This window comes from Bacillus rossius, chromosome 2, assembly GCF_032445375.1.
Source record: "Bacillus rossius redtenbacheri isolate Brsri chromosome 2, Brsri_v3, whole genome shotgun sequence".
NCBI lineage: Eukaryota > Metazoa > Arthropoda > Insecta > Phasmatodea > Bacillidae > Bacillus > Bacillus rossius.
In genome coordinates this window covers 121,212,943-121,239,359 of record NC_086331.1, presented here as the reverse complement: position 1 = coordinate 121,239,359, position 26,417 = coordinate 121,212,943, and the positions used below count along the sequence as shown (strand labels likewise).

At 32.4% G+C, this 26,417-nt stretch overlaps 1 protein-coding gene across 1 annotated transcript in view; it reads left to right on the top strand.

The window, feature by feature from the left end:
• The window catches only part of LOC134529706 (lysine-specific demethylase 6A), a 235,905-nt gene that overhangs the window by 110,848 nt on the left and 98,640 nt on the right, over window positions 1-26,417 (top strand). Inside the window, exons 5-7 of the mRNA XM_063364070.1 lie at window positions 15,272-15,447; window positions 20,300-20,428; window positions 23,065-23,290. Coding sequence (XP_063220140.1) covers window positions 15,272-15,447; window positions 20,300-20,428; window positions 23,065-23,290 — 531 coding nt within the window. The remainder of the gene's footprint in view (window positions 1-15,271; window positions 15,448-20,299; window positions 20,429-23,064; window positions 23,291-26,417) is intronic.

Genomic DNA, 26,417 nt, shown 5'->3' with positions numbered 1-26,417 from the left:
TCATTAAAAGCGCGGAGGTAATAAATTCCAAATACTTTAGGAGATATCGCCGTTCTTATTTTGCTATACAAGACCTGTGTAATCATTCGACCGCCGCAATTTTTTTTTGTTGCCATGTGTTTGTGAATGCCTAATTAATGAAAATGGTCGATTAGGTCAGGTCAGTTACATTATAAATACTTTGAAACTAAGCGTACATTAAAAATAATATGAATTAATTTCAATGATTCTTTAGTTTTAAAGTATTTTTAATGTAACTGACCTGACCTAACAAACCGGGACAAAGGATGAACAGTAACAACTATCGTAAAAAATTTTTGTTACTTATTACTTGCGCAACAATAACAAATAAAACTTTAAAATTAGAAACGTTAAAAACTCACCTAAGTTGGAGGCGGTAATTAAACACCGTTTTAAACAATAAATGAACTAAATAATCACGTATTGGTTCATTTTAATTCTGGCCTATCACGAACAATCACGTGACATCATTTTCCAATAAAAAATAGATACTCGTAAACAAGAAACAATGTTGAAAGCCACATGAATGCACTGGCATTGTGATGAAATTAAAAAATTCAATATCTACTAAAGTATTTGGAATTTCTTATCTCCGCCGCTTTTAATGAAAAGAGGAAGTTGAAGAGCATATAATAAAGGTTTCAGTGAAATCCACACAACAATTGCAGCATGAAATTTTTGTAATGTTAGTTTATACCTGTTGCTATGTGACATGTTATGATATTAATGTCCTTTTCATTATTGAGATAAGCTGTTTGCAAGCACAGTAGGGACGTATGGCGACATTGACATTACTGCACAGGCTGATTTTACAGTTGCAATCATGAAAACATCTGTTAGTGTACATATTAAACTATTTTCATTATTAACAGAATGCAATACTTGACACAAGTAACTTAGTAGGCTACCAAAACATGTTCACACACACAGTTTATATTATGAGGTTAATGATATATTTATGATGTATTTATGTAGCATGTGACCTTTTATAATCAGCCTCTCAATTTTGTTACAAACACTTAGACGTACAAAACCATACTCTTCTGGAAACAAAAATTGACATTTTTGGGAGAATATTACTACTATAATAATTTTAAATATTTATTTTGAATGTATTAACACTTAGCATTCCTTTTCTGGGAATTTGCATTCATCAAGAAAGATATGCATTGCACCATTAATTTAATAACAACATGAATTTGCAATATCTATGAAATTCATACAGTTAAAGCTGTTTAAAATTACCATAATATGCACTTCTGCTAAGTTCTACCATAGAGATATAAAATATATTTCTAGTGTTACAAATATCAATTTCAGAAACTTCTATGCACAAACGGTTGTGATTCAACTGATTGATGTCGACAACATAAATCATTGAAGTAAAATATAATTTACAAGATATTAGCATTATATATAGATATGGAAAACAGTAAAAAATTGCATTTTTTAAACATAATGTGCACTATTTTATTGTTTTCATTTCTAGATATATAGCAAAATTCTCTTTAGAAAACCCCACTTCAGAAAATAGACTGCATTATAATTAAAAAATAGCATTTGTCCTATAAATACATACAATTTTATTCTTTTAATAAAAATATCTTGTTAAGTCCATATTTTCAAGTGCCTTGAGTTTTTTTTTAAACAGGGATTAACTGTAACTATTTCATACCAGTTGATATAATTGCAAACAATCTTTCTCACATTTACAGATAAAAAATTGAATACTCAAAAATAACATCTTTCTTAAGGCTGTTAGGCCCAAATTTATTTATAGCATATTATTTTGTTTTTATGTTGGCCTTATACATACAAGATTCTGTGCAAAACCGATTTGCGCTATAACTTATAGTTTTCTCATAACTGGCACTCAAAGTTAAAAAATATGGCATTTCTTGTAGAGATTATTTCAGTAGCCGTTCAATGTAATTTATGAAATTTTGGTAATTTGCGAGTTCATTATGCATACTATTGATTGATGTATTTTAAATTTTTTTTTAAAAATAATTTATTCGTGTACTTGAGCCAGAAAATGAGAAAATTTAAGTTGTTTCTAGATCCAAAAATATTTGTTTAAAATATATAAAAATACCATTACGAAATATTAATCTCAATATACTTTCATCTGAAATAACAAAAATGTGACTTTCACTATATGAAAGCTGTGAGCCTCTACGAAAGAAATGTAACCCCTGGAATTCCAAAATATATTGAATGCAACCCGCAACACTAGTGGTGCCGCGTTGTCTCGCTCGTCTTTTCCCTCTTCTCGGAAAGAGCACGCGGACTTGGCCCGGTGTTGCCAGGTACCTGTCCCGTCTCTGAGTATCCTCTCTACCTGCTGCTAGACCGGCTGGCTTTCTTCCTTCCCCACGGCAGTGTTAAACGAGTTTACAGGTGTAGTGGTCAGTGGTTTATAGCTTGCGGTTTAATATGTCAAATGTATTAGTGTAGTTAAAATAATTGAACTGCTATACAATAGTGATTTTTGCTGGTGCGATGCAATGCAATTGTAGATGGGGCAAATATTTCACATGTAGCTACCATAGTCATTGGTAATGACGCACCCAGGTGACTGGATAGAGCCAGCGGATAGAGCTAACTTCAGCACTGTGTATTCAGTGTCATTTTTTATATATAGACCCTGCAAATTATTGAAAATCAAATCACATCACTTTTTTTAAATTTGTGTAAAGGCCAGAGCGCTAGCCTCCTGAACTAATTATTATTGACTATCACCTTTCATAAACGTTTTCTCTATTCGTCTATTGGCACTCACAATTTCCTTTGCAATGACCAACGAATACGCCTGGTACTATACAAATGTTTTTAGATGATATTTCTAAATTTGTATACAACTTGAATTTTTAATCGTTGCCTAATAATAGTTACTTTTTTTCTCCTTAACCCCCGTTTTTGTTTGAAATTTTGGGGGATAATTGATTTCATAAATAATTATTTCAGACGAAAGTTATAAATAGTAATTAAAAGTTAAACAATACAAAAGTTATTTAATAATGTACATAGTATAGATTTTTTAAAAAAGTATACCCCTGTTTTTGCTACAACCCCTTTTAGCAATATTTGATTTTATCAAAAAATGTTTCAGCCAAATTTTTGGATAATAATTATAATTTTTGCAAACAATTTTATTGGTTTTCATAGCGTATCTACTAATGAAGTTATGAATATTTTTTCCTATAACCCTAATTCTTTTTCACGCCTTGCAGTTATGGTTGTATTAGAAATGTATATAGTAAAAAAAATATTTTTGGTATTACTGCTACGTGTTATCATATGTTAAAACAGATGCGTTATATATTATATTATGGGAGTAACTGCAATTTTTTTTTCAAAAAATATTCCCCATTTCTAACCAGTTAGTCAAATTTTGCCCGTAACTAACTCGACCGAGATTTTCCATTACTATATTTTATATATGTTAGGAAGTAATTTGTGCAAATATACGGTAGTTATCGTTTGTGTTTGTGTATATATATGTTTGTGTATATATATGTGTATATATACATGGTAACACATTTTTACTTGATGATGGTTATGTTATTTTTGGGATCATAAAACGATTAAAAAAATTTCCGAAAGCCGCTCCAGGGGAACGGCTGCAATAAGTAGGTAGCTTTTTTTTAAATGTAGGCTCTACCCAAAACTGGCAATTATTACAAATGTGTAGGTGTGATAATGTAAAATGTTATAAATAACGATATGGGTTCTTAAAATGATTCTTGTTTAATCAGAATTCCAATGAAAAATAATATTTCCTGAAATTCGTAATGTGTTGAGAGATTTGGCAACAGCGCGCTCCATGTAAGTCGTGAACTGCAATCTAAGAGTGGGACGGAATTAAGTATGTGAGTATACTGAAGCCTTTGCCAGTTTTTCATTTACTGCATCAGCGTTTTCCATTTTCACACAATAATGTAGTTTTCTAGGTTATTGAGTGAAAAATGTGTTATTAGCTTATAGGTGTTCGGGGTGTGTCCAGATTACTGCGAAACAATAACATATGTAACTTAAATGTAGGCGTGTTTAAGGTGTAACGACCTAAAATAAATTCGCAACATTTTTTTGTCTCCCAATTCATAACAGACGTAGCCTATGCTTTCCATAGGAGTCACACACAATGTTGGTTATTTGTAAATGTTGTGAATCAGTTGCATACGTGTCGGGCATTAACAATTTCCAACCGAAATAACTTAGTATAATTTGAATTTAATTAATGAATTTTTACACAGCATGCCAAATTCATAAAAATCCTTAATTTTCTATTCATGTTTGCTCAATTTACAGCAGCTAAATTTAGAAATATTTTATCGTAGGACTTACTATTATATAAAAAATTACAGTTAGTGTGTCTTTTTGATTATTCAATCGAATAGTAGGCTATTGTGTGAATTGTTCCTGTGTTTATGAAATTGTATCTAAAAGGATGAATGTACATAAATATGTGTACATGTGTATACATGTTAAGGCGCACTTAATTACATTTGCCAATTTAGCATTATCAACAATTCTATGATAATAATGTGTTTTAATAATTAGATACATTATATTAAAAAAGGTGTTTTTAATATTACATAAAAAGGTATTTTTGCCTCAGCATATTTATTTCATTTGTTTGTTTCCATGAGTTTTTTCATTGTAACCATGATTTTTTTTTAATTTAACTGGAAAATAGGCAAAAACCTCGAATGGGATATGCCTCTAAGACACTGCATTGTCTATTAATTCACTTTTTTATTACTTTTAGCATGCCATATGAATTCAGAAGCGAAAGATAACCTGTGCTAAATTTAAAATAAATGAAATAATGCAATAAAACTATTTTTATTTGATATATTTTATTACTAGTTATGGATTGCAGAGAATAATTAAATCAATTTTGAAGATGTATAATTATTTAATTTAGGTACCAATCGTTTCTGAAGGTGCTAATGCATTTTTGCCATATATATTTATAATCTAAACTCTTCATACAATTTGAAAGTATTCATATAATTTCAGATGAACATTACATTCTGCATTGTTGAAGCGTCAAACAACTACAACTTGATATTGATTGTTAATGCATGGTAACCTCTTTTATAAAAATCGTTGTACATGGTCGTCAGACTGCTAAATAATTTGCAAAACTTATTTATGATAGTATTGTATTAAAAAACGATTTAACTTTATCTGCTTCCTAATGTATAAAAGATATATTTGTGAAGATCTAAACTTGTATTCTCAATGCTGCAGACATACTGAATAAATCAATTTTATGTGTGCTTAGTATGATTTTTTTTTTTAGATACAATGATACGGGAAAATTGCAAAAGGTTAATGTTAATACAAAACTTATTTCACGAAGCGATTAAAAGACTTGTTTAAAAACACATTTAAAACTATATATATATTTCCGTGCCATGTTTTACCCTAGAGTCAGTTCCGAATACCTGGTGTCTTTAATTTCTGACTTCATTTATTCATAAAGAAAATGGCAGTTATTTACGTAACCATTAAATAACCATACATATGTAGTAGTAAACATTATCTGGGGGATACATTTACATTACATTTTTAGACAATAACCGTAGCTTAGGCTGGTATTTATAGTCGTCCCTTGAGCAATGTCTTGAGACCATCTTGGCAAAGACAGTCTTGTTTCTCAAGATGGTGATTTCTACCTCCGTGTTTCATAGTCCCTGAATAAGATGAGCTTCATGAAGACTGCATGCTCAAGCAAACGCTTGTTTCACATACTTCCTGCTTGACGAAGAAATATCTTAAGACAGCCGAAAACACACGAGCATACACGAATCTTGCCAACTGGACTCGTTTGTCAAAAATTCTGCTACTTATCTCACAGAGAACTGAAATCTTAGAATCCGATGTTTTGAGATAAGATACCGCATATATTAGATTGATAAAATATCAGATTTAAATACACAGTAAAATGAAATATTAAAATTAAGGTAGAAAAATTTTATGCTTAGAAAGTTAACATTAAGTTTGAACGAATCTGATATTGTAAGCTACGTGTACATAGTAAGAAATCTAGAATCTTTTAAAACCCTTTTTATTATTTGAATCTTTAGCAGTAATTGTCCTTAACATTAAAATTGCTTTCAAACAAATATTTAGGACAGTGTTCAGTGTTTTTGCAATAAAATGTAATGTATTTGACTATAATGAGTTAATTTTGTGTTTTTAACACTTATTTCCACCTCTTGCAGTGAAGACTGGACGTATAAAATAAATTATTTTCAACAAAAGTTTAATTTCTTAAACTCTTATTTCCACCTCTTGCAGTGAAGATTGGGCATATATTTTCTGTTCCAGCCCCACTTGGTTATTCTTGCAGTAACGTTTCGTCTTAATAGAAATTATTTCAGAAGAACTTTTTATATATTGTTTAAAGATTTACAATAACTTGACAGAAATTTAATAGTAAATACGTTATGAATTCTTTTGTCTTTTAATAGCTGTTTTCCACCTCTTGCAGTTAATATTAGAAATATAGATTATGAAAATTTATTTGGTATTACTCTTACGAAATCTAACATCACACAGATGCAATACTGGTTTTATTAAGGGAGTTATAGAAAAATCTGAATTTTCAAAAACCTTTCCTCCGATGTATCACCTCTGTAACAGCTAAAATAGACAGTTTTCCCCCCTTATTTAAAATAGGTAATTTATTATCTCCCACTCAACCCTCGACAATTGTTTTCATGCAAATGCACATGCCATTATAAACTTAAATCTAAAGTGGAAGAAAACCATCTAATTTTTTTATTTAGGCAAACAGGCATGTAGTTAGTCCGTATGGAGTGTTCGTTTATTTATCAGTAATATATAACATTCATTTCCTTATATATTATAATTAATTTTTCTAGTTCAAGTTACTTGGCATAGTATAATTTATTCTTGTTATAAGTACAACATTTGGCACAAAGCTAAACAGACCATTTTACTGAGCTATTATTTAAATATATTATAATAATTGGATACAAAACATAATTTTTTTTATCTGTTTCTTATAACTGTGTATTATTCACTAATATTTATTTTAATTTTTTTTGATAGTCGAGATTTCAACCATCTCAACCAGCTTAGCAAATAACTGCTATATCAATCGAGCTACCGATGCTGTCATAAAGTTTTGATAGAGATAATAATATCAGTATGTGCCATTAAATTTTCTTATTGTTTTTAATTGATTTTAGTCGTCATGAATATAGATTACATATTTCTGACAGTGATTTAAACATCAACATCATTAAATGCATCGTCTTCCACATTCATAGTAGGTACTCGTTCTGCTATCAGTATGTAAATAAACAGGTCTGTTTAGAACTAGAATATGTAATCAACATTCACAAACAAACCCTAGAATTATTTCAAACACATATCAAATTAATACGGCACTTCATACAGTATTTATATAAGTTTAAAAATACGAGGTTTACAAGAAGCAGCCATTTTCTTCACTGCACTCTGAACAAGCATTTGCTTGAGATATGTCTGCAGTGGTCTTGGCCAAGACGGTCTTATTTGTGTTCATAAGCAATGTCTCAGTGACTGTGAAACATGCTCCTGCGATGGTGTTCTCAAGCAACAACTATGAGACAGGAAAATGCTCTCTCAGAAACAAGAAATATGGGACAACCATAAGATCGTCTTCATCAAGACTGTCTTGTTTTTGATCACTTGAGACAATCTCAAGAAACATCTATAGCACACAAACATTTAAAAACGAATGCATATAAGAATTTATTGACGAAGGAATTGCTCAAGACATAAATATGAATACCACCCTTAGACACTCAGTACGTAAGTGGTGGTGAACCACATTAAAAAATTGATAAAAGGATTGGATATCACACATAAAGATCAAGTCATTATAGATTATTTATGGCGTATGTGAAAGCACACTATAACCTCTAGGGCTTTTGATAAAATTACAGCGTATTTTAATAAGCCTCTGAGGCTACCTTGTTTAAGAAATTTATTTTTTTTGAAATTCAAACGACAGTTTCTAAACAAATGGAAGATGTTGTCTTTTTCAGGATATTATTTTACCCTCTTTGCGCTCTAAATAACCTATCAGCTATTAAACCTACCTTTTACCCTAAAATTATATTATTCAGTATTCAGATATTCCTAGTAGTCAAATATAAGAACAAACATTCCTCTTTCGAGTCACCTCAAAGAATAAGCATGACTTGTTCTTACAAAAACTACTCATTACAAACTGCAAATGTAGTGAGACGTCATAAGTTTTGGTTTTGCTATTTTTATTGGTTGTTTTAACAATGGATTTGGCCCCCAGCATTAGTAACATAAATGTGTAGATTGGACAAAACTTTAACTGTCAAAATATTTGAAAATAGTTTCTTTACTAAAAAGTAGGAAAATAGTAGTAGGCCTACACATGTAGAATATCCATAAGTTAGTTTGGGTTCAATAATGCAATGTAGCCTAACAGGAGTAATTTTGTGACCTCAAATATTTGTGCAGTTTCTCATTCTGTGTATTTTGAGGTTCTTACTTATAAATAAATTTTAAAATTGTGTGTTAAGGCTTAGCTGAACATATTTGAAATCCCTGCTTACTATCTGATCTTGTTTTAAATCATTCTGCTCAACGGCGAAACTTACGTACTGAGACATGTCCATACACTATTGCGGAGAAATATTAAAATATTGCAAACTTTAAAATGTTTCTGACATATTAATTATTATTACTGTTGTTCACATAGAGCAAATATACCGATTACAGGAGCAAGCAATTTAAATATTATACTTTATATAAGACGATATGACGTTATTGCACTAAACTATACTATTCCGCTCTCATTGCCAACTTGACCGGATGTTTACTAAATAAGTTTACGTTATATGCATTTATGGGCAGGAGTTATTTAAAGGGTGAATTTCAAAAATGTTAATTAATGGTCTGCCATCACAAAAACATTACTTGCCTATAACTGTGTAGCTTAAAATTTATTTTAAACCAATATTTTTAGCATGTGCATATGATTTATCGGTAGGCCTGTAAGTATATTAATCAAATTATATAACCACTTTCTGCTGTATAATTATTTACAGAAACCTCTAAAATATATTTTATTTAAAAAATACTGCTGTGTGTCTTGATTGTAACTCAAACCACTTTCAAGAGCCATGTCACCAAAAATAAATTAAAAACTTATTTGATTGAAATACTAACTAAATGCGTGGCTAAAGTATTTTGTTAGATAACATTCATTCATTATCTTTAAAAATGAGATTTGAATCGTTGGCCAATAAAATATCTTACCGAAGGCCATTTATTAAATTAACGAATCTTGACGATTTGCTCCTAATTTGCGTTCTTTAATTATTCACTTTAGCAAATTATTGCGTTTAATTATACTAAAGAGTAAAACCATTTTCTTATTGCTTAGGTACATGTTTATCACTCTTCCACAAGCTGTTGCGCTTCACACTGAAAGCCACTGTCTGGCTTGTCTAGCAGCAAAAGGAAAAGCAGGTAGCTGAAGTCTTCGAACAGAAGGCAGGGATGATTGACCGCACTTCCAAGAATGCCCCTCCTGCTAGGTTTACGTTTGGCAACATGGCATCCCGCCCCTTTCATGCTACGGGACTCCAGAGATTATCTTCCACGGGAATGCCCGAGCCTAATAGAAAGAGAGGTCCCACGCAGGACAGAGACGGAGATAAGACCGAACTTTTCTACCTGAACAATACCACTAGCGCAGACACTCGGAATTCTCCAACAGTGGAGCGGGTCGGGTGCCGTTAAGTTATAAATTTCTTGTAATCTTTAGTCAGCATATGGCAATACATGCAGTAAACCAGAATTTGTTACCAAGAACTAAGAACTGGATATGCTTCAAGATAAAATTTTATATTTAAGAAACACATTTTGAAAAGAAAAAAAAATGGTACTAGGTTTTGAGGTATATTGTTAAATGATGAATTTTTTAATGGTGAGTTTAAAAAAAAAAAAAATTTAGTCTTTCAGTACTCATTAGTGATGTGTAATATTAACATCGGTAAAGAGCAAACCTCCAGTTAGGTTGAATATAGTTACAAGTATTTTTTTGCCCTAATCCTCCAGTTTGCAGTTTTTCATCGTTCTTACGCTGCCTGTATTCTCACATGTACTCTTGATTCACCCATCCATGTAAATTACAAAAATTAACAAAATCTAATTGATTCTGGAAATGGTTTTATAATCAGTTTATTAATTTCTTATGTACCAATTTTAATAGGATTAATTAACGTGGCATTAAACTCACTCACTATACAATTATATTCCAAGAATTAATTCATTTCACAAACTATGTAATAACACATTTATTTTAATACATCACTATAAAATTATTGAAATAATATTCAATATTATGCCTATTTCAAACATACTTATAATGTCTCGTACAGTGTGACGCATTGCCATGTCACTTTTCTAATACATTATAAATATGTTTGAAATAGGCCTAATATTGAATATTATTTCAATAATTTTATAGTGATGTATTAAAATAAATGTGTTATTACATAGTTTGTGAAATGAATTAATTCTTGGAATATAATTGTATAGTGAGTTTAATGCCACGTTAATTAATCCTATTAAAATTGTTGAAAGTCAGAAATAACAAAAAAAAATTCCATTTCAGTCGGTGCGCGCTCCGAAGTACAGTCGCGGCGGAAGAAAATCAGTCCTATTACTTTCCGGACAAACCCTGTATGGCAGCACTGTTTTCCGTATCTATATATAATGTTAATATCTTGTAAATTATATTTTAATTCAATGATTTATGTTGTCGACATCAATCAGTTGAATCACAACCGTTTGTGCATAGAAGTTTTTTCATCGTTCTTACGCTGCCTGTACTCTTGATTCACCCATCCATGTAAATTACAAAAATTAACAAAATCTAATTGATTCTGGAAATTGTTTTATCACATCCTGGCCATTATTAAATATTAGCCAAAAAACAAATGAGGACAACATGAAAATGTATGTCCTCAAAAGTGATTTTATCAGATAAAAAATTGGTTGTCTGTAAAGTCTGTTTACGGACGATAGTTTAACGTGACGTCATAACAAAACATTGATGAAATTATTGATCCAGAAGAAAAGGAAATATCATATTCGGCCTGAGACTAAGCCGTAATAGGTTTTTGCAACCAAACCATTTAGGCATTAAAAATATTATATTCTTTGAGGAAGAAATTTTTAAAAAATTTTTTTTTGTATGATAAAATCTACCTCTGCATACTTTTATGAATAAAATTAAATCATTTTTATTGAATTATCACTATTTTGTATGCATACAAAGGAGTGAAATGAAATCTACAATTTAATTAATAAATTTACTTTTATTTGCATTCATTAATTCAAATATATATATATATATATATATATATATATATATATATATATATATATTACTTTTGAAATGTTGCGTGTGCTGTATTTATTTTTACAAGTACAAAAAGAAAATTCGCAGCTGCCGGGATTCGAACCGACAACCTTTATATTGGAAGTCAGCCATGCTAACTGCACGGCCTCGAGGCCATATTGAAAATAATTGTTTCAGACGTTATAAATTAATAATATTCCATGCATGATATTTGTTTGAATTTCTTTTAACTAGCATATTCTCTGTTGGACTCGAAATATTTACACGCTCGTGGGCTCATAACTATAATACGGTGTGTGATTTAGTTGATCAAATAATAACTCATGACAAATAATTACCAATGTCAAACTAAAGTGTGAAAAGTATCATACCAGCAATAAATATTTAGTTACACAGCTAAAACAATACTCATACAACACTGTTTAAATATACTGATTTACACTAGTAATTAAAATAATACGTACTTGTAAGAACGCCATTTCCTTGCAAATATACTCCAGTGGCGCGGTGCACAACAATAACCTCGAACTCCGCTATGTTGTCGTCTGCCCCAAGCCGTGTGTGGCGACATGCGCAGGCGTGATCCAACCGGCGCGACCCGCCTATCCCTGCAGCATGGCGGGGTGAAACCTGAGCAGTACTCCGCCACGTGCGGCCGAGTTCTCTGTACCGTCCGCAACATACCAGAGAGATGCCACGCATGCGTAAACAGGACACATCCGTAGTGGGACAATTTTTCGTGCGTGCAGCCAGCGTTCATCGATTTATTAGACGTTGTCACGTCAAAAAAATTATAAATCTCAACAAATAATAGGGTCAGTACAGCAATCCATCCCTTATTTACTACAAAATCTTATTCAAAAATGCATTAATTCACCACTTATCCTTTACATCTGCAAGTAATATAAAAAAAATGTACATAGAATTTGCCTAGCTGTCACTTTAGCAACAACATCCATTAATGCATTTAAAATTTAAATATATAAACATTGTGTACTGACATTGACCTATTTTTGTTCAATACAAAATTTTTTGCATGTCTTAAACATTTTATTTACTATACTATGCTTTTCCTTGGGGTTTTTTGGGGCCTTTTTGGCCATTCTTGGCTGACTTAATGAATATTACACAAGGCTCTTTCACTAGCGCTGGTATATTTGGCAGCTCTTGCTGTTACCTTTTGAAGCGGCTGGAGAAGACAAACTCTTTGTTAGCGTCTGAGTCACAACACTGAATCACTGACTTTATTATTACCTACACATTCACTGCTGTGAATAGTTTTCCCATACCTCTGTGACTGTCGTTTACACCCCATAGTTGTTCATGTAACTGAACTTGCAGGTGATATTTGTAGAACAGCTGATAGCATAGTCTGACCTGTGCATGCATCTCTTCCCGCCGCTCAGACATGCAGACATCTGCCAGTACCAGTAACAACCTACTGTAAAACTATGGCAGGCTGGATTGGTGGTGCTTGCGGGCTGGTGTGGGCTCATGGGCCGTAGTTAGGAGACCCTTGCTCTAGCGCTTTTTTGTCGTAATATCAAAATAGGTAATAACTTTAGGTAGGTGGATCTTTCAACAAATGTTATCAATTTTCGTGTAATTAATTCAGTATACATTTTTTAAATGTTAATCTGTATTTTTGGTGGGTGTGATAGACCAGTTAAATGTATTGTTTAGTTCATTTATTTTTTTTGTGTGTAAACTTGAAAAGTAACATTCGTTGATGAAAATTGGTACTGTTTATTACAAAAATTTGAGGTCTATTAAGCTAAGATATTTTGATTATTTTTCTTGGTGCATTGCAAAATAAGTAAAAAAAAATTTATTTGGTGAACCCATCATTGGTCACATGCTACAATGTTAACCATTGGTCCCGTTTGAGAATTTTTCTCACATTTGTTAATTTTGTGATAACGTATCTGAGTAAATAAAAGAATACACATTGACTAGTTTGTTATTCTGTATGTTTTGTACCTCTAAAATTATTTGATAATAAATCTACTTGAACATAAGTGTTTAAAAACAACAAAACCTTTTCAAATATAAGTAGTTTCTTTTTAATGCCTTAGAATCATATCTAAGTATTAATTTAAGCCAGTGAAGAAAACTTATGACCAAACAAATGATTATGTATAATTATAAGTTAAGTTTTTTTTAAACAACATTTAAATTTTATCTTTGCAGGTTGGGCAGGTATAAATAGAAACTTCTGGCAGAATGGGTTCTTCACATGTTGAACAAACTTCTGTAATATTATTTTTTTTGTATAGGGACAAAATAAACAAATCTAATTATCAGGAAATATGTTTCAGCATCACTGCAAAAAAAAAAAAAACTAAACTGAATCTTCATTGTCACTTTCAGTGATAATATTCACTATTATCTCTGGTTTCACAAACCCGACTAGTCGCACTATAAGAAACGTTCTCATATACTATGCACACAATTATTCAGAGAATTGTCTTAAGGTCAATACTGCATAATTTGTAACCCATTTGAGAGTTTGCCAATAGAAGTTGAACACTCAGCTAGACTATAGCACAAGGCTGCGCCGACCTGTCTTCAAAAATAAAACCATAATTTTTGTGTGTGAGAGATGATGGGTTAAAAAAATTTCAGTATTGAATTAAAATGAAGCTATAATCAATAAGTAAAATTTAAATTTTAAAACAGGGTAAAAATACTAAGTATATAAATACCCAGACAGCTACAAGTAATATTAAAGGATCAGGAATTCGCAAATAGGAATGTGCATCTTGCCATACACGTTTTGATCACAACTTGCTAAATATAAGTGTTATGGCCTAGGTGGTCATTTGTGGAAAAATGACGCTGTTGCCACCAAAATGTCCACATACATTTAACAAACAGCTAAAGTAAAGCCTAATTACCAGGAAGTTGCAGAAGCGTAGTGCTGCCATACAGGGTTTGTCCGGAAAGTAATAGGACTGATTTTCTTCCGCCGCGACTGTACTTCGGAGCGTGCGCGCACCGACTGGATTCGGTAGAGGGGGTTCCTAGCTAACGAACGAGCGGCTGGTCAGTTGTCTCCGACCAGCTGGAGACCAGCTTGCACCGCGGCTCTCAAGGCTATTCCGGAGAATGCCTTCCGTGACGCCTTCAATGCTTGGAAATCGCGGTGGCAGCGCTGCATCGACGCAGAAGGAGCCTACTTTGAATGTTTTTAAAGAATTGTAACGATTGGCTCAATAATTTTTTTTAAATCGACTCAGTCCTATTACTTTCCGAACAAATCCTGTATATCCTCCAAATAAAATTTTGGTTGTTCAACATGTAATGCTTCCAAAAAAGTTTTCCTTCTACACCTAAACACAAATTTTTACAATTTATTTGAATTTGCTTGTCACATGTGGCTGCATGGTGTCATCTGATAGGTCTCGTCATGTCTCCGTAGGTTAAAAATTTTTTTTCCTATATTGGTGTTACATATACAAGTCTTTCCTGCATTATCATATGATAATCATTCCACTAAACTGGCTTCTGAACTATGTAACAATTCTTATTTACCTTCTTAATGTTCAGTACTTGCATGCTATGTATGTAAGTCATGTTCCAAAACAAAATTTATTAATACAATTCTGTATGTTCTATATTATCAAAAAAAAAAAAAAAGTTATCTTTTCTTATCAGATATTTTGTACATACAATTTTGTTTTAAAAAGTGCCATAAATGTGCAAGTTCAGGAATTAATTTTATGTTACTTCAAGAGTAGTGTATGTCTCTGTTGTAAAATGTGCATTGGTTATTTGGCAAGTTGCAAAATGTGAATTGGTTATATGTTTTAGGGCAGTGAAAGCCTTTCGACAGGTTCTGTACGTAGACCCAGGTTTCTCCAGAGCCAATGAAGTTCACCTAAGACTGGGATTGATATTCAAAGTCAACAGTGACTGGGAGTCTGCTTTAAAACACTTTCAGCTTGCTCTTATCGACTCTAGTCCCTCTACATTTACCAGGCTAGAAAGTAAGTGCTACTATTCTTAAAGTGATTAATTCACAGTGGGAACTTTTATCTATTGGTTGTCTAATGATCACAGGTTTTCGTTTATGTTCATGGTCTTTGCTTATTCTTGCAATAGTGTCCTTTGTTAGTGAATATAAGTGTGTGTATGATGCATGGAGGGTGAGGGAGTGCCTAAGCTTGTTTGTTTAGTGTGCAATCTGAAACTTATTTTGTAATTGAATTATTCTCAAATAACTATCTGCAATGGTAGCAACAGAACTTTATTTTTTAAATAATTTTCACATACATGCTACTTATATTTTTAAAAAGGATAATTTTAAATGTATTTTTTGCAAACTTTTGCTTAACTAGGTTAGTTACAGCCAAGGCATGTCTAAAGTTTTAAAGTTTCGCTTGAAAGAACTTTGAAGTCAATTCCTACTACTTTGCAGATAATTATTGATAAAATAACTACTTATTCCCCATACAAAACTGTGAAATGTAGCCTGGGGACATTTTCTGGTTAATTTTAGACAGCCCAATCATGAATCTGTTCATGTTAGCGAAATGCTTTAGTCATAATTTACACATAAATATTTTGATAAATACGTACATAATTAGTAGTCATACGTTAGTATGTCTGCAAAGAATGAAATCTCCTTACAAAGTGTTTAAAAAGTAAATGTTATGTAAAAACTGGAACTGCTGCACATGCATAATATTTAATTGGATCGGAGGAGACCTTAGGTATTCTACCTTTTTAAAACTTTATATTCGTAAAACAAAAATACTTCAAAATCAATCTCAAAATTTCAATGTGCAATAAATAAAATCACAAAAATGCTTGTAGCTACATTTTTAAGAAAATACCACTAAAAATACTAGACTTTTGCAACTATAGAAAGAAAACTGTGAAAAACAAAAGTGAAAATGTTGAATATTTGGAAAAGTAAACAATTCACAATGAAATTGAAATAACTAGAATTTTTTTGTCAGCAAAGTTATATTGGATATGTAGCATTCGCCTACAAGTGATAACTAGGAATCCAAGATTTGGGAATTTTATTTATTTTTTACAAATTTTTCTTGTACCATGAGCTTTAAGGAATTTTTTTATGTTCATGAATAATTTTAGAAGTAAACATTTGTACTTTAGGGCAAGTCTATTATTAAGTGTATACATTTTTTAAATGGCATTAATTTTTACTACATGTTTTTTGCATTGATCTATAAACAACAAACCATCAAGCATGGAACAGAAAAAAATCATTTTTTTTCTTCTGGTTTTTTGGAAATCAAAATATATTTTTTAATACAATAGAATATTTATTTGGTTATTAGAAAAACAAATGACACATTTTAAAAATGAAGAAACTTTTTGTATGTAATGTTTACAATGTTCATGTTCACTATGTGTATATTAACCAAAAAATCCAAATACACATCTTTTGATGTTAGTGTAAAAAGTGCCATTATGGATAGCTTTAAAATGATCACGATAACTGGTACGTTCGCTTGAAAAAATGTCACTGGCTCATGAAACAAGTTTTCAAAATCCAAATAGGAAAACACGTTTGGAAAATACGTTGTAGCCAAGTTTTGATGGTTTCAGGTGAAATATTTTTTGAAAGATATATTTTATATTTTTTCAGTCTCGAGGTGTTGGCTATAGGGATACATGCATATTTTTTCATGAAATGTTTATAATTTGTGTGAATCTGTTCCATTTACGTGTGAATAAAACCTGATAAAAATGCATCTAAAGATAAGAGTACAGTTTTACACTGAAAAAATTGACACCCCTTGTGATTTTTGGCAGTGACATCAGTGAAGTTGTTTATGTGTTGTTCCTTCTGGAGTAGTTATTTGTTTGCTCTATGCATCATTAGGTTTTGTAATTAGGGAGGCATGCTGACTTAGATGATGTATACACATAAGTGGTATCTTGAACCAGGGTGTCAACCAGTCACTAAAGTCACGGAAGTCTTGAAAAAGTCACGATAATGAACACGTGGTTACGGACGTGTCATTGTTGTTCACTGTTTTTTCATGTAACATTGTGAGAAATAATTTTTAATTTATTACAATTAGTGTGTTTGTAAGCAGCTATAATGTTTAGTTTTATTAGACATCGCAGCTCAATTGTGGTCGTGAATTAAAATATTCATTTTTGGTTCAGCTTAACGCCAAAAACAAACCTACTTGTGAAAAAATAATAAAAAATTTTTTTGACATGTGCCCTTAGTTTGTGTGGCATGATAAGTAGGTCCTATTGTGATGGAAACAACATAGTGGTTCAAGTATGCACAATGTTGTACAGTGTCTCTGTGGTTTATATTCATATTAATAGATTTTAAACAACCACACACAATTATAATTAAATGCAGCATTGATTTCTGTGTAAGAAGTTACTGCTTATTACCGACAAAAAGTGTTAAAGCATCTTGGTAACATGTTGCAGTTTTTTTGTTTCATGACAAATGTTTACGAAACCAACACTGTGATTTCATGTGCTCATTATGTTATGTTTTTGTACTTGTGCATTTTCGTGTGAATTTGAATGGTCTGAAAAACTGTTATAGACTGCTTTAGCAAATATACTATTAGTGATAAATAGTGTTTTAGCAGTGATTAAAAAAAGCCACATATTGTGTAATTTTCAAGACATTTGTTGGGAAGAGGAAGGATTAAAAATGGTACTAACAGCTGCTGAGGTTGAGTTTTCAGCTTTTTGTATACTATGTACATTTCTCACACTAGTATAAACACGAAAAAATGCAATGAAAAAACTATTAGTTGCATAATGTCTTAAATTTGTGCATACCAAACACGTTCATGTTGTAAGGAACTGCGCCCCTTTTATAGGTCCACCACTATTTTGTCAGAATATGTGTCTAGCATGCCAAATTCTAATTGCTTAACCTAGCCCCAATTCACTATAATCACAGCTTACAAATTGTACAATTTATAATGTGGGGAGAACTGGATTCGTAAAGGATAGCCCAATTAAGTTTTATTACTTTTATTGATTACTGATATTTACATTGATAATAAATAATTGTACTTAAAAATGTCCGATCACAAGTCACTGGCACTCAAAAATGTTTATTCTCAAGTCACTCAATGTCTGTCAAGTTCCGCAGTTCACACTCCTCATTGGAGCTAGGCTCAACAGTGGTTCGCCCTTACCTCGTGTCTGTCCACACACACACACACACACACAGTCTCGCGCCACTCAGTCGTCGCACTCTCACGATCCAGCCTAACTCCGCACCTTACATCACCCGGGGGGGGGGGGGGGGTGCTGACCGGACGCCCAAACAAAACAGTCAAGAAGGACATCGCTTGTTCACGCCACTTCGCGCACCAGCTCATGGAATTCTCAAGGCCACTCTGCGATAGTTAACAAGACAGAGGGAGGACAATGCGCAGGGTGCGAAAGGGGGGATAGCAACGACCCTTGTAATCCGGCCAGGCATGCGTGGGTTGCCTTACATCAGTGCAGGGCACGTGACACGTGCAAGAAGCCAGTGGCCTGGCAGGGCCGCCAGCCAGCTCCGAAGCTGGCGCGTGTCGCAGTCCTGTTTGCGTTCGTAACACTGCCTTCGCCCCGAACAGGTAATGCATCCTTTCCAGCATATTCCCTCAGCCTGTCCATATGTACCACTTTCATTTATCCCCTCTGGAGCCCGTAGACCACGTCATTTGTCCACTTGAAGACTTAATACGGGCCTTCCGACGCTGCTTGAAGCTTAGGGCACCTTCCCTTCCCTTTCTTCGTTGCAGGTTGTACAGCCACACCAAATCGCCCTCTTGAAATCCGGTTGAGTTAGCCTTCAGGTCATATCTACATGTCTCTGTTAGGTTTGCACTCAGTGACTTGTCATTAATAGTTTTATATAACTGTGACATCTCTGTTTTTTTAGTTATTTTTCTTGTGGTGGTTGGATTATAATTAATAATTGATCAGCTCAAAACCCAAAAATTAATCAGGTATGTTTGAAAGGCAGCAGAAAAATTCTGGACAGCTGCATGTCTTAGTAGCATGATTAACTCAATAATGGCCAGTTAAGTGATGCATGCTTTCTAGAGTAAAATTGCAGGAAAACAAAGTCTGGCCATACACCATTGCAGTTTCGCACTGTTTGTTATGGAGAAGAATTCATAAAAACAAAATAAGTAAAAAAAAATAGAACATAAACCCACAAAAAAACAATCCTAAACAGGTATTATGGACAAGATGATGACAGCACAGACAAACACATTGAAACTTAGTACCAGACAGCACAAGAATTCCGTGGAAGGAATTTAGTCATGAAAAAATTAATAGTTCAGAAAAACACAGTGGACTTATAATGATAAGAGAGTTTCAGTAATAAAAAAACATGGTGAACAGACTCAAAACCTGAACAACACTGCAAATATACGAACACAACAATCAAGATTAACAGATATTATGGACAACACGACGACGACAATGACAACATAGTATGTTTCTTATGACAACACAGTTGTAATGTGTCAGGAACTTGTTTAGTTAGGTTCATCGTTGGGTTTATCTGTTTGACATCAGCTGATTTAGGCTTGTTTTCTGTGGGTTTATGTTCTAATTTTTTATTTCTTATTTTGATGTTATGAATTTTTTATGTCCAAGAAATTGTATTAAATTAAAATTACCCTTTGCATTCATCATTTAAAGAATGTAAAGTTTTGTAATATTGATATTTTTTTGTTCAACAAAGACTTTTTGTGTTGCCCTTTCTACCTGGCCATTATTTCTAAAAACATGTAGTATGTGCATCTAGTTTGTTAGGATTATATTTGTCAGTCTTTATATGACTTTCCTTACTAGGTTTAATATTATCTTTTACAGTACGCTTCCATATAGCCCACTTGTATGAAGTCCAAGGAAAATACAAGAGTGCGAAAGAGAACTATGAACTGCTACTCAGAGAGAAGGAATTACCAACTCATCTGAAGGCTGACATATGCCGCCAGCTGGGTAATTTTTTTTTTTCTTTGTTAAATGAAATATTTTTGTTTTCCAATAAATTTTTTTAATTTGTATAGAAAAAAAAGTTGTTTCTCCTTTGTTCCCACTAGCCGGGTTAGGGAATGGGTATCAATTTATAAAATCTAACTTACTGATGCAAGTCCTGGTTTATTGCTATTTCTGTTATTTATTTTATGCCTTTATTTATTTGCCTTTAAAACACACACATATATATTTGTGTATTTCACATGAATGACTATCAATATGACATAAATTTTTCACCTGATCAATTCATAGGGTGGCCACCCAGCGGGGAAAATCTGGAAATCTTTAATAAGCATAAATGTTTTTGTTCCTGGGAAATCCACAAACCGTGAATCCCCTCAGAAGTATGAATTGGCCAAAACATTTTTTTTAAAATATCACTAGTGATCGAACTGAAGGAAATTATTTATTATTCAATTTTGGTGGTTAACTGTAGAGGATAAACTTTAATGTAAATTTAGCTCGGCCCAAATAAAGGTTTTTGAATGTAATTTTTATATTCTTTGTATGGAATAGTTTTTTTTATTTCCATCAGTTAGTTAAACAGTTAGCTAGTTAGGTACTTTTTTGTCATGTGTAGTAAATCAATGCTAATTTTTCAATGAAGCTAAATTGGGGATAACTTTACAGTTGCACGTGTAGCATTATTTAAAATATATCCTTGGTAATATTTTCCAGCTTTAAGGATAATGCTAGTTAACTGGTGTAGGGGAGACAGCAAGAGAAGTAAAGGTAAGTGCATGCCCTTCACTTGTCTTTCTGCTTCCCCACACACCAATAAAATCAGCCACACACAAATAGGCAGATAAGAATGCAGATTAAACTGACAAAATCCAGACACTTATAGCTTTCATGCTATGGAACCATTTACCTTGGGTCACTCTGCAGTTACACAAAGATTAAAAGTTAAATGCTCATTTAGCATTAATGAGAATACCTATAGCATCTTTAAAGTGCTTGTGCAGGCCTTTAGGTACACGATATATGATGGGTTGAGAAGATCTATAAAGTTTGTTCTTTCAATGAGTGTTTTCAAAATGAATGCAGTGTGTACCAATTTTAGATATTTGCTTCCAAAAATTAGTAAAATTTCACATTTTTAAATTTTTTAGAAGCAATTTTAAGTCAATATTTTAGAAAATAATAAGTTCCAGAGCTTTGCTACAAAATTTTGGTTTAGCCAAGTAGTAGATGTATAAAACATAAAAATTTCAATATGTAAAAAATAACATTTTATTAAAAAATAGGAATACAAAAAATGATTAAATGTGTGATTAAAAATTTTTTGTGTCCTCATGCCTGCTAACTTTAGCTCTATTAGAGCATGGGTTCCATACCTGGGGGTAAAACATCTATTCTGCAGGATAATAATACTATTATTTTTTGGAATGTAGATAATAGAATTTCAGATCAGCACTACCTGGCATGCACTCTGTAGCGTTGATGAAATTTTTAAAGACGAATATGTGTCAGCCAAAGTAGAATTTCTCTGACTACGCGATAATAGTAATTTCAAAGTGGAATTACAAAACTATGTCCTCTTTACATTTTGGTGAAAAGTAGTTGCTGAATATCCTATTATAGCCAACAGAGCTCTAAGAATGATACCTTTTGCCACCACTTGTAGATGTGAGTGGTTTCTCAACTGTAGTAACAGTAAAAACAACGTCCAGAAACCATCTCAATGTGGAACATGACTTGAGATGCATTTTAAGTGAAACTAAACCTAACAAAAAAATACTTGCGACTGAAAAAAAATTTTCAACCTTCACATTTACTGTCATTAATTAATTAAGGAAGTACATTGTAACTAATTGGTACATTTTTGTGCAATTTTATGATTAATAAATGTTATTTGTTTGATTGTGTTGTTTTCTTAGATAACATTTTTAAGGGGGATAAAATCAGTTCCCTGATAGGTTATAGCGGTAACAAGTCTGAAAAGGTTAGGAACAGGGTTATTATATGATTTAATCTATTAACGTAATTCCAGACACTGTTGTTTAGTCAATGTGTGTATGTTTTGCCACTAGCACAGCCTAGTAGGCATGAAGTAAATAGCCCTGAAAGCTTCTGGCTTTTCTCTCCAGAGCTGCTGCTAACATATAGGATGGCATAATATAAACATTGGCTGAACACTCATGCCAACTTAAAAAAAAAACATACTATTTTCATATAAGGTATTTCTTCATTCTCCACAAAATGATGATATAGAATGCCAATCTTCAGCATGTTGTCATGCTTAAGTGCACAGATGTAGGACTTCAAACTTGACAGAATTTATGTGAATAACATCGTTGTTGGCCACAGTCATCCATACACTGGGCTCTGGTGCTGTAACCATTTATTTCCACAGTTTAAAGACTTCTGGCGGTATTCTATCAAAATTTAAACCAAATCAACGAAGGTCGAGTTCAAGCCATGTGGTGAATTGACATGGAATGACCCTATAGTAAGTAGCTGAATAATTAATATGGACAGTTGGCCTTTTTCCGTACATATTTTTTGAATTGCAGTAATTGGTGAATGCAATTGTTAATTTTTTTTGTTAATATTATCGTGGTAGTGTAATTTTATTTTGTACATCAATGTGTTTTCAGGGTGGATGTACCATTGCGTGCCGACCTTTGGGGAAAAAAGCCAGAGGGAAGCAGCGGCTATCCACTGCTTACAGAAGTCTATTGAAGCAGACTCCAAGTCAGGACAGTCACTGTATCTTTTGGGTCGTTGCTTTGCCAGTATTGGCAAAGTTCATGATGCTTTCATTGCGTACCGAAACTCGGTCGAAAAGTCTGAAGGCAATGCAGATACATGGTGCTCAATAGGGTAGGCAAAGTGAAAATAGTTAGAATAAGCTATCTATAACGTTTCATTCTCATGCACCGTAACAATAATTGTTACTATTTAAATTTTCTTGTTTTCACACAAAATCATGCCACGTAAAGTTTACAATTATGTAGGAGCTACGTTCCTGAGAAACTGAACAAAACTTTAGTAATATTTGACTGTGTAATGTAAGAGATAAAATCTTAAAACATTGTTGAAATATTTTTCTTTACATTCCTTTGTAAAAACTACAATGAAACAATAAAATCTAATAGATTTATGTTATATTAAATCAATGTTTTAAACAATTAAGGCCTTATTATCTTATTACACATAAAATTTGGCCAGCATTATTTCTACCTTCAAACCCTACAAGCAGTGCATTGCTGTAAGGGATTTTATTATCTAGTTTGCACACTGTAATGTGACATATAATGATATGTTAACAGTTATAAACAGAGACCCTGGAAAATTGACTTAAAAGGAACATTATGAAAGACCATAATTAACATTTCAGCTAAATACATTCTGTGCATTTGGACCAGCCATCTTTTTAATAATACAGCCCGACGTGTAGACAGTGAAGTATTTGCGTCATGCATTGTGTTTGCATTTATGCTGATGATAGGTTGGAAAATTACAACTCATTACTAGAGGCACTGGAGGAAAGCGTTTATAATGGCTGTTCGTAGCATTTATATTTTGCCATATAGCATTTATATAGCTTTAATTTTAATTCTCCCAGTTTATGCGGATGTTGCAAGCTTTACACATAAGTATGTTTGTGTCACTAACATAGAAATGGTGCGGCACTTGTATTGCTCTGCACACTGCACGTGAATGCACGGTAACAGATTTTGTCCGTCCCATAATGGTAAAAAAAAGGTATTTTATAGTTCTAACTGCATTGCACGCAAACGTGATACAGAAAACCGACTTTAATAACCTTAATTTTATTGTGAATAGCAGCGCAATATTTTAGTTTCACAGATTACAGTTTGTTTTTCGGGTTAGGAAATTAGGAAAACACTAGGTACGTTCAACAAATGAGCGACAAAAGCATAGAGCTACATTGCTGCCATCTTTTTTTCCCTTTAAAGTGCTAACGGATTTGACTGGAGTAGATTTTCGTAATTTTTTTTTTTGTAGTTGCTAAATATAAGCTGCGTGTGTTGTAAACTTAAATTAATGCATTTTTATATTTTAGTTGTTGTCATTTAACAGTAAATAATTTGATTGCTTGTGTTAATATCACACACACACGCATACATTGGCAAACATGGCTGCTTCTTTGTTTTCACTTTCTTTCCCATGAAAATATTCATGCACGTAAATAAACGTCTCTCTTTAATCGTTTGCATTTGTTTAGGTCGTACGTTACGTTTGCCGTTAACCAAGTTTCCACGCAAGCCTATGCGTATTTAATTTGTGTTTCGTGTTATTTACAAGATTCATAGATCGATTTGATTGTTTACATGGCTCGCCATCATCACCGTTTATTAGGTAATCTTCAAACACGGTTAGAAGATGCATAAAATAAAGAATGTTCTTTATTGTATGAGGTTAGGCCATTAATAATAAGAAATGGTTTATTTAAAAATATTAGGTAAACCTAAAATTTACTGGAAATTTTAATATTACTTGATATTTTAATAATTACTTCTAGAAACGGGATTGTAGCGTTTATTCGTCGGTAAACCATTTTGTCGCTTTTATTCGCGCCTATATCGTTTTTACGATTTTCCAGTGCCTCTACTCATTACTGATGAAATTCATAGGAAATTTTAAAAGCTGGAGCACTAAAAGGTTGTAATCTTAACCTGAAAAAATTAAATGGATACTTCAGAATGCAAAGAACAAGCCATGTTAGGTAGCCCATTCTCTAGGTAAAATTTTGCTATATTTTCTATTTTAAGAACAGGGAAACAGAAGTTCAATTTATTAACTACTGGTGCTAAACACACACCTGGTGGTTACCAACACATCACACAAATTAAATTAATAATGTAATGCTACAGTACTAAAATATCCACAGTCAAAAAAAAGTCTTATAATTCATATTTTAATGTTTTTTTTCCTTAAAAGTTCCTTTAAAGTTATGAATCTTAATAGTAACTGACTTAAGGGCATAAGAAAGGACTCTGTATTTAAGGGATTTGATTTTAATGGAATCAAGGGTATAGAAATCTTAATGTTTTGGCGTTGGAATAAATGTTATCAATGTGAGAGCTAGGAGGCTGCTTTTTCACACGCCTGTTGACCGCCAGGAAATGGCACTTCAGACAAATGTGTGACAAATGCACTCTACTGGTAGGTTAGTGCAATACAGACATGAATGTTTATTAGTAAATATAATGTTTTTCTTCTTCAGTAACACTGAAATCAATGCTGGAAATGTTGCACACAAAATAGGATATATAGTGAGGAATATTCTTTCTTAAGTTTCATGACTGTAATAGGATAATCAACCATTTAAAGTTTTATACGTTTATTGAAAATTTCTTCCTGGTATTTTTATGTGCATGAATTGAAGTTATTTTTATGTTACAATTTAACTTCAGATTTATGCTTTGGATCTTTGATTTTCTATTTTTTGCCTAACAACAAATCATGAGCAAGCTATGTAATTTGTAAAATTTTATATTTGGATATTGGAAATTAATTAAATTAGTTAGAAGTCTAATGTTTCTCACAGATGTTAATTGAATGCATAATACCATAAAATATATTTTATTTCTTGAGAAAGACCTATTTATCAAGTTTTATTGTAGTTTTAAAATTAGTAGAGATGGACGAGTTGAGGTTTTTTGGCTTCGAGTCGAGCCGAGCCGAGTTTTGCAATTCATATTTCGAGTCGAGTCGAGTTCGAGTCACAAATTTTTTGAAGAGGTCGAGTCAGTTCGAGTTTCATAATTTTATAATTTTTTGTGTCGAATATGATAAATAAAATATTACTACGCCCATTGATATAAAAATTGTGTATCCAAGATGCATCTGCATTATTTAAATATTTTAAATGATTAATTCAAATCATTATGTTATTTAAATATAAAAAACTAAGATTTATTTCAACATGATTTCACAGTATCTTTAATGTAGCTATCCTAACCATATCAACCGTCCACAA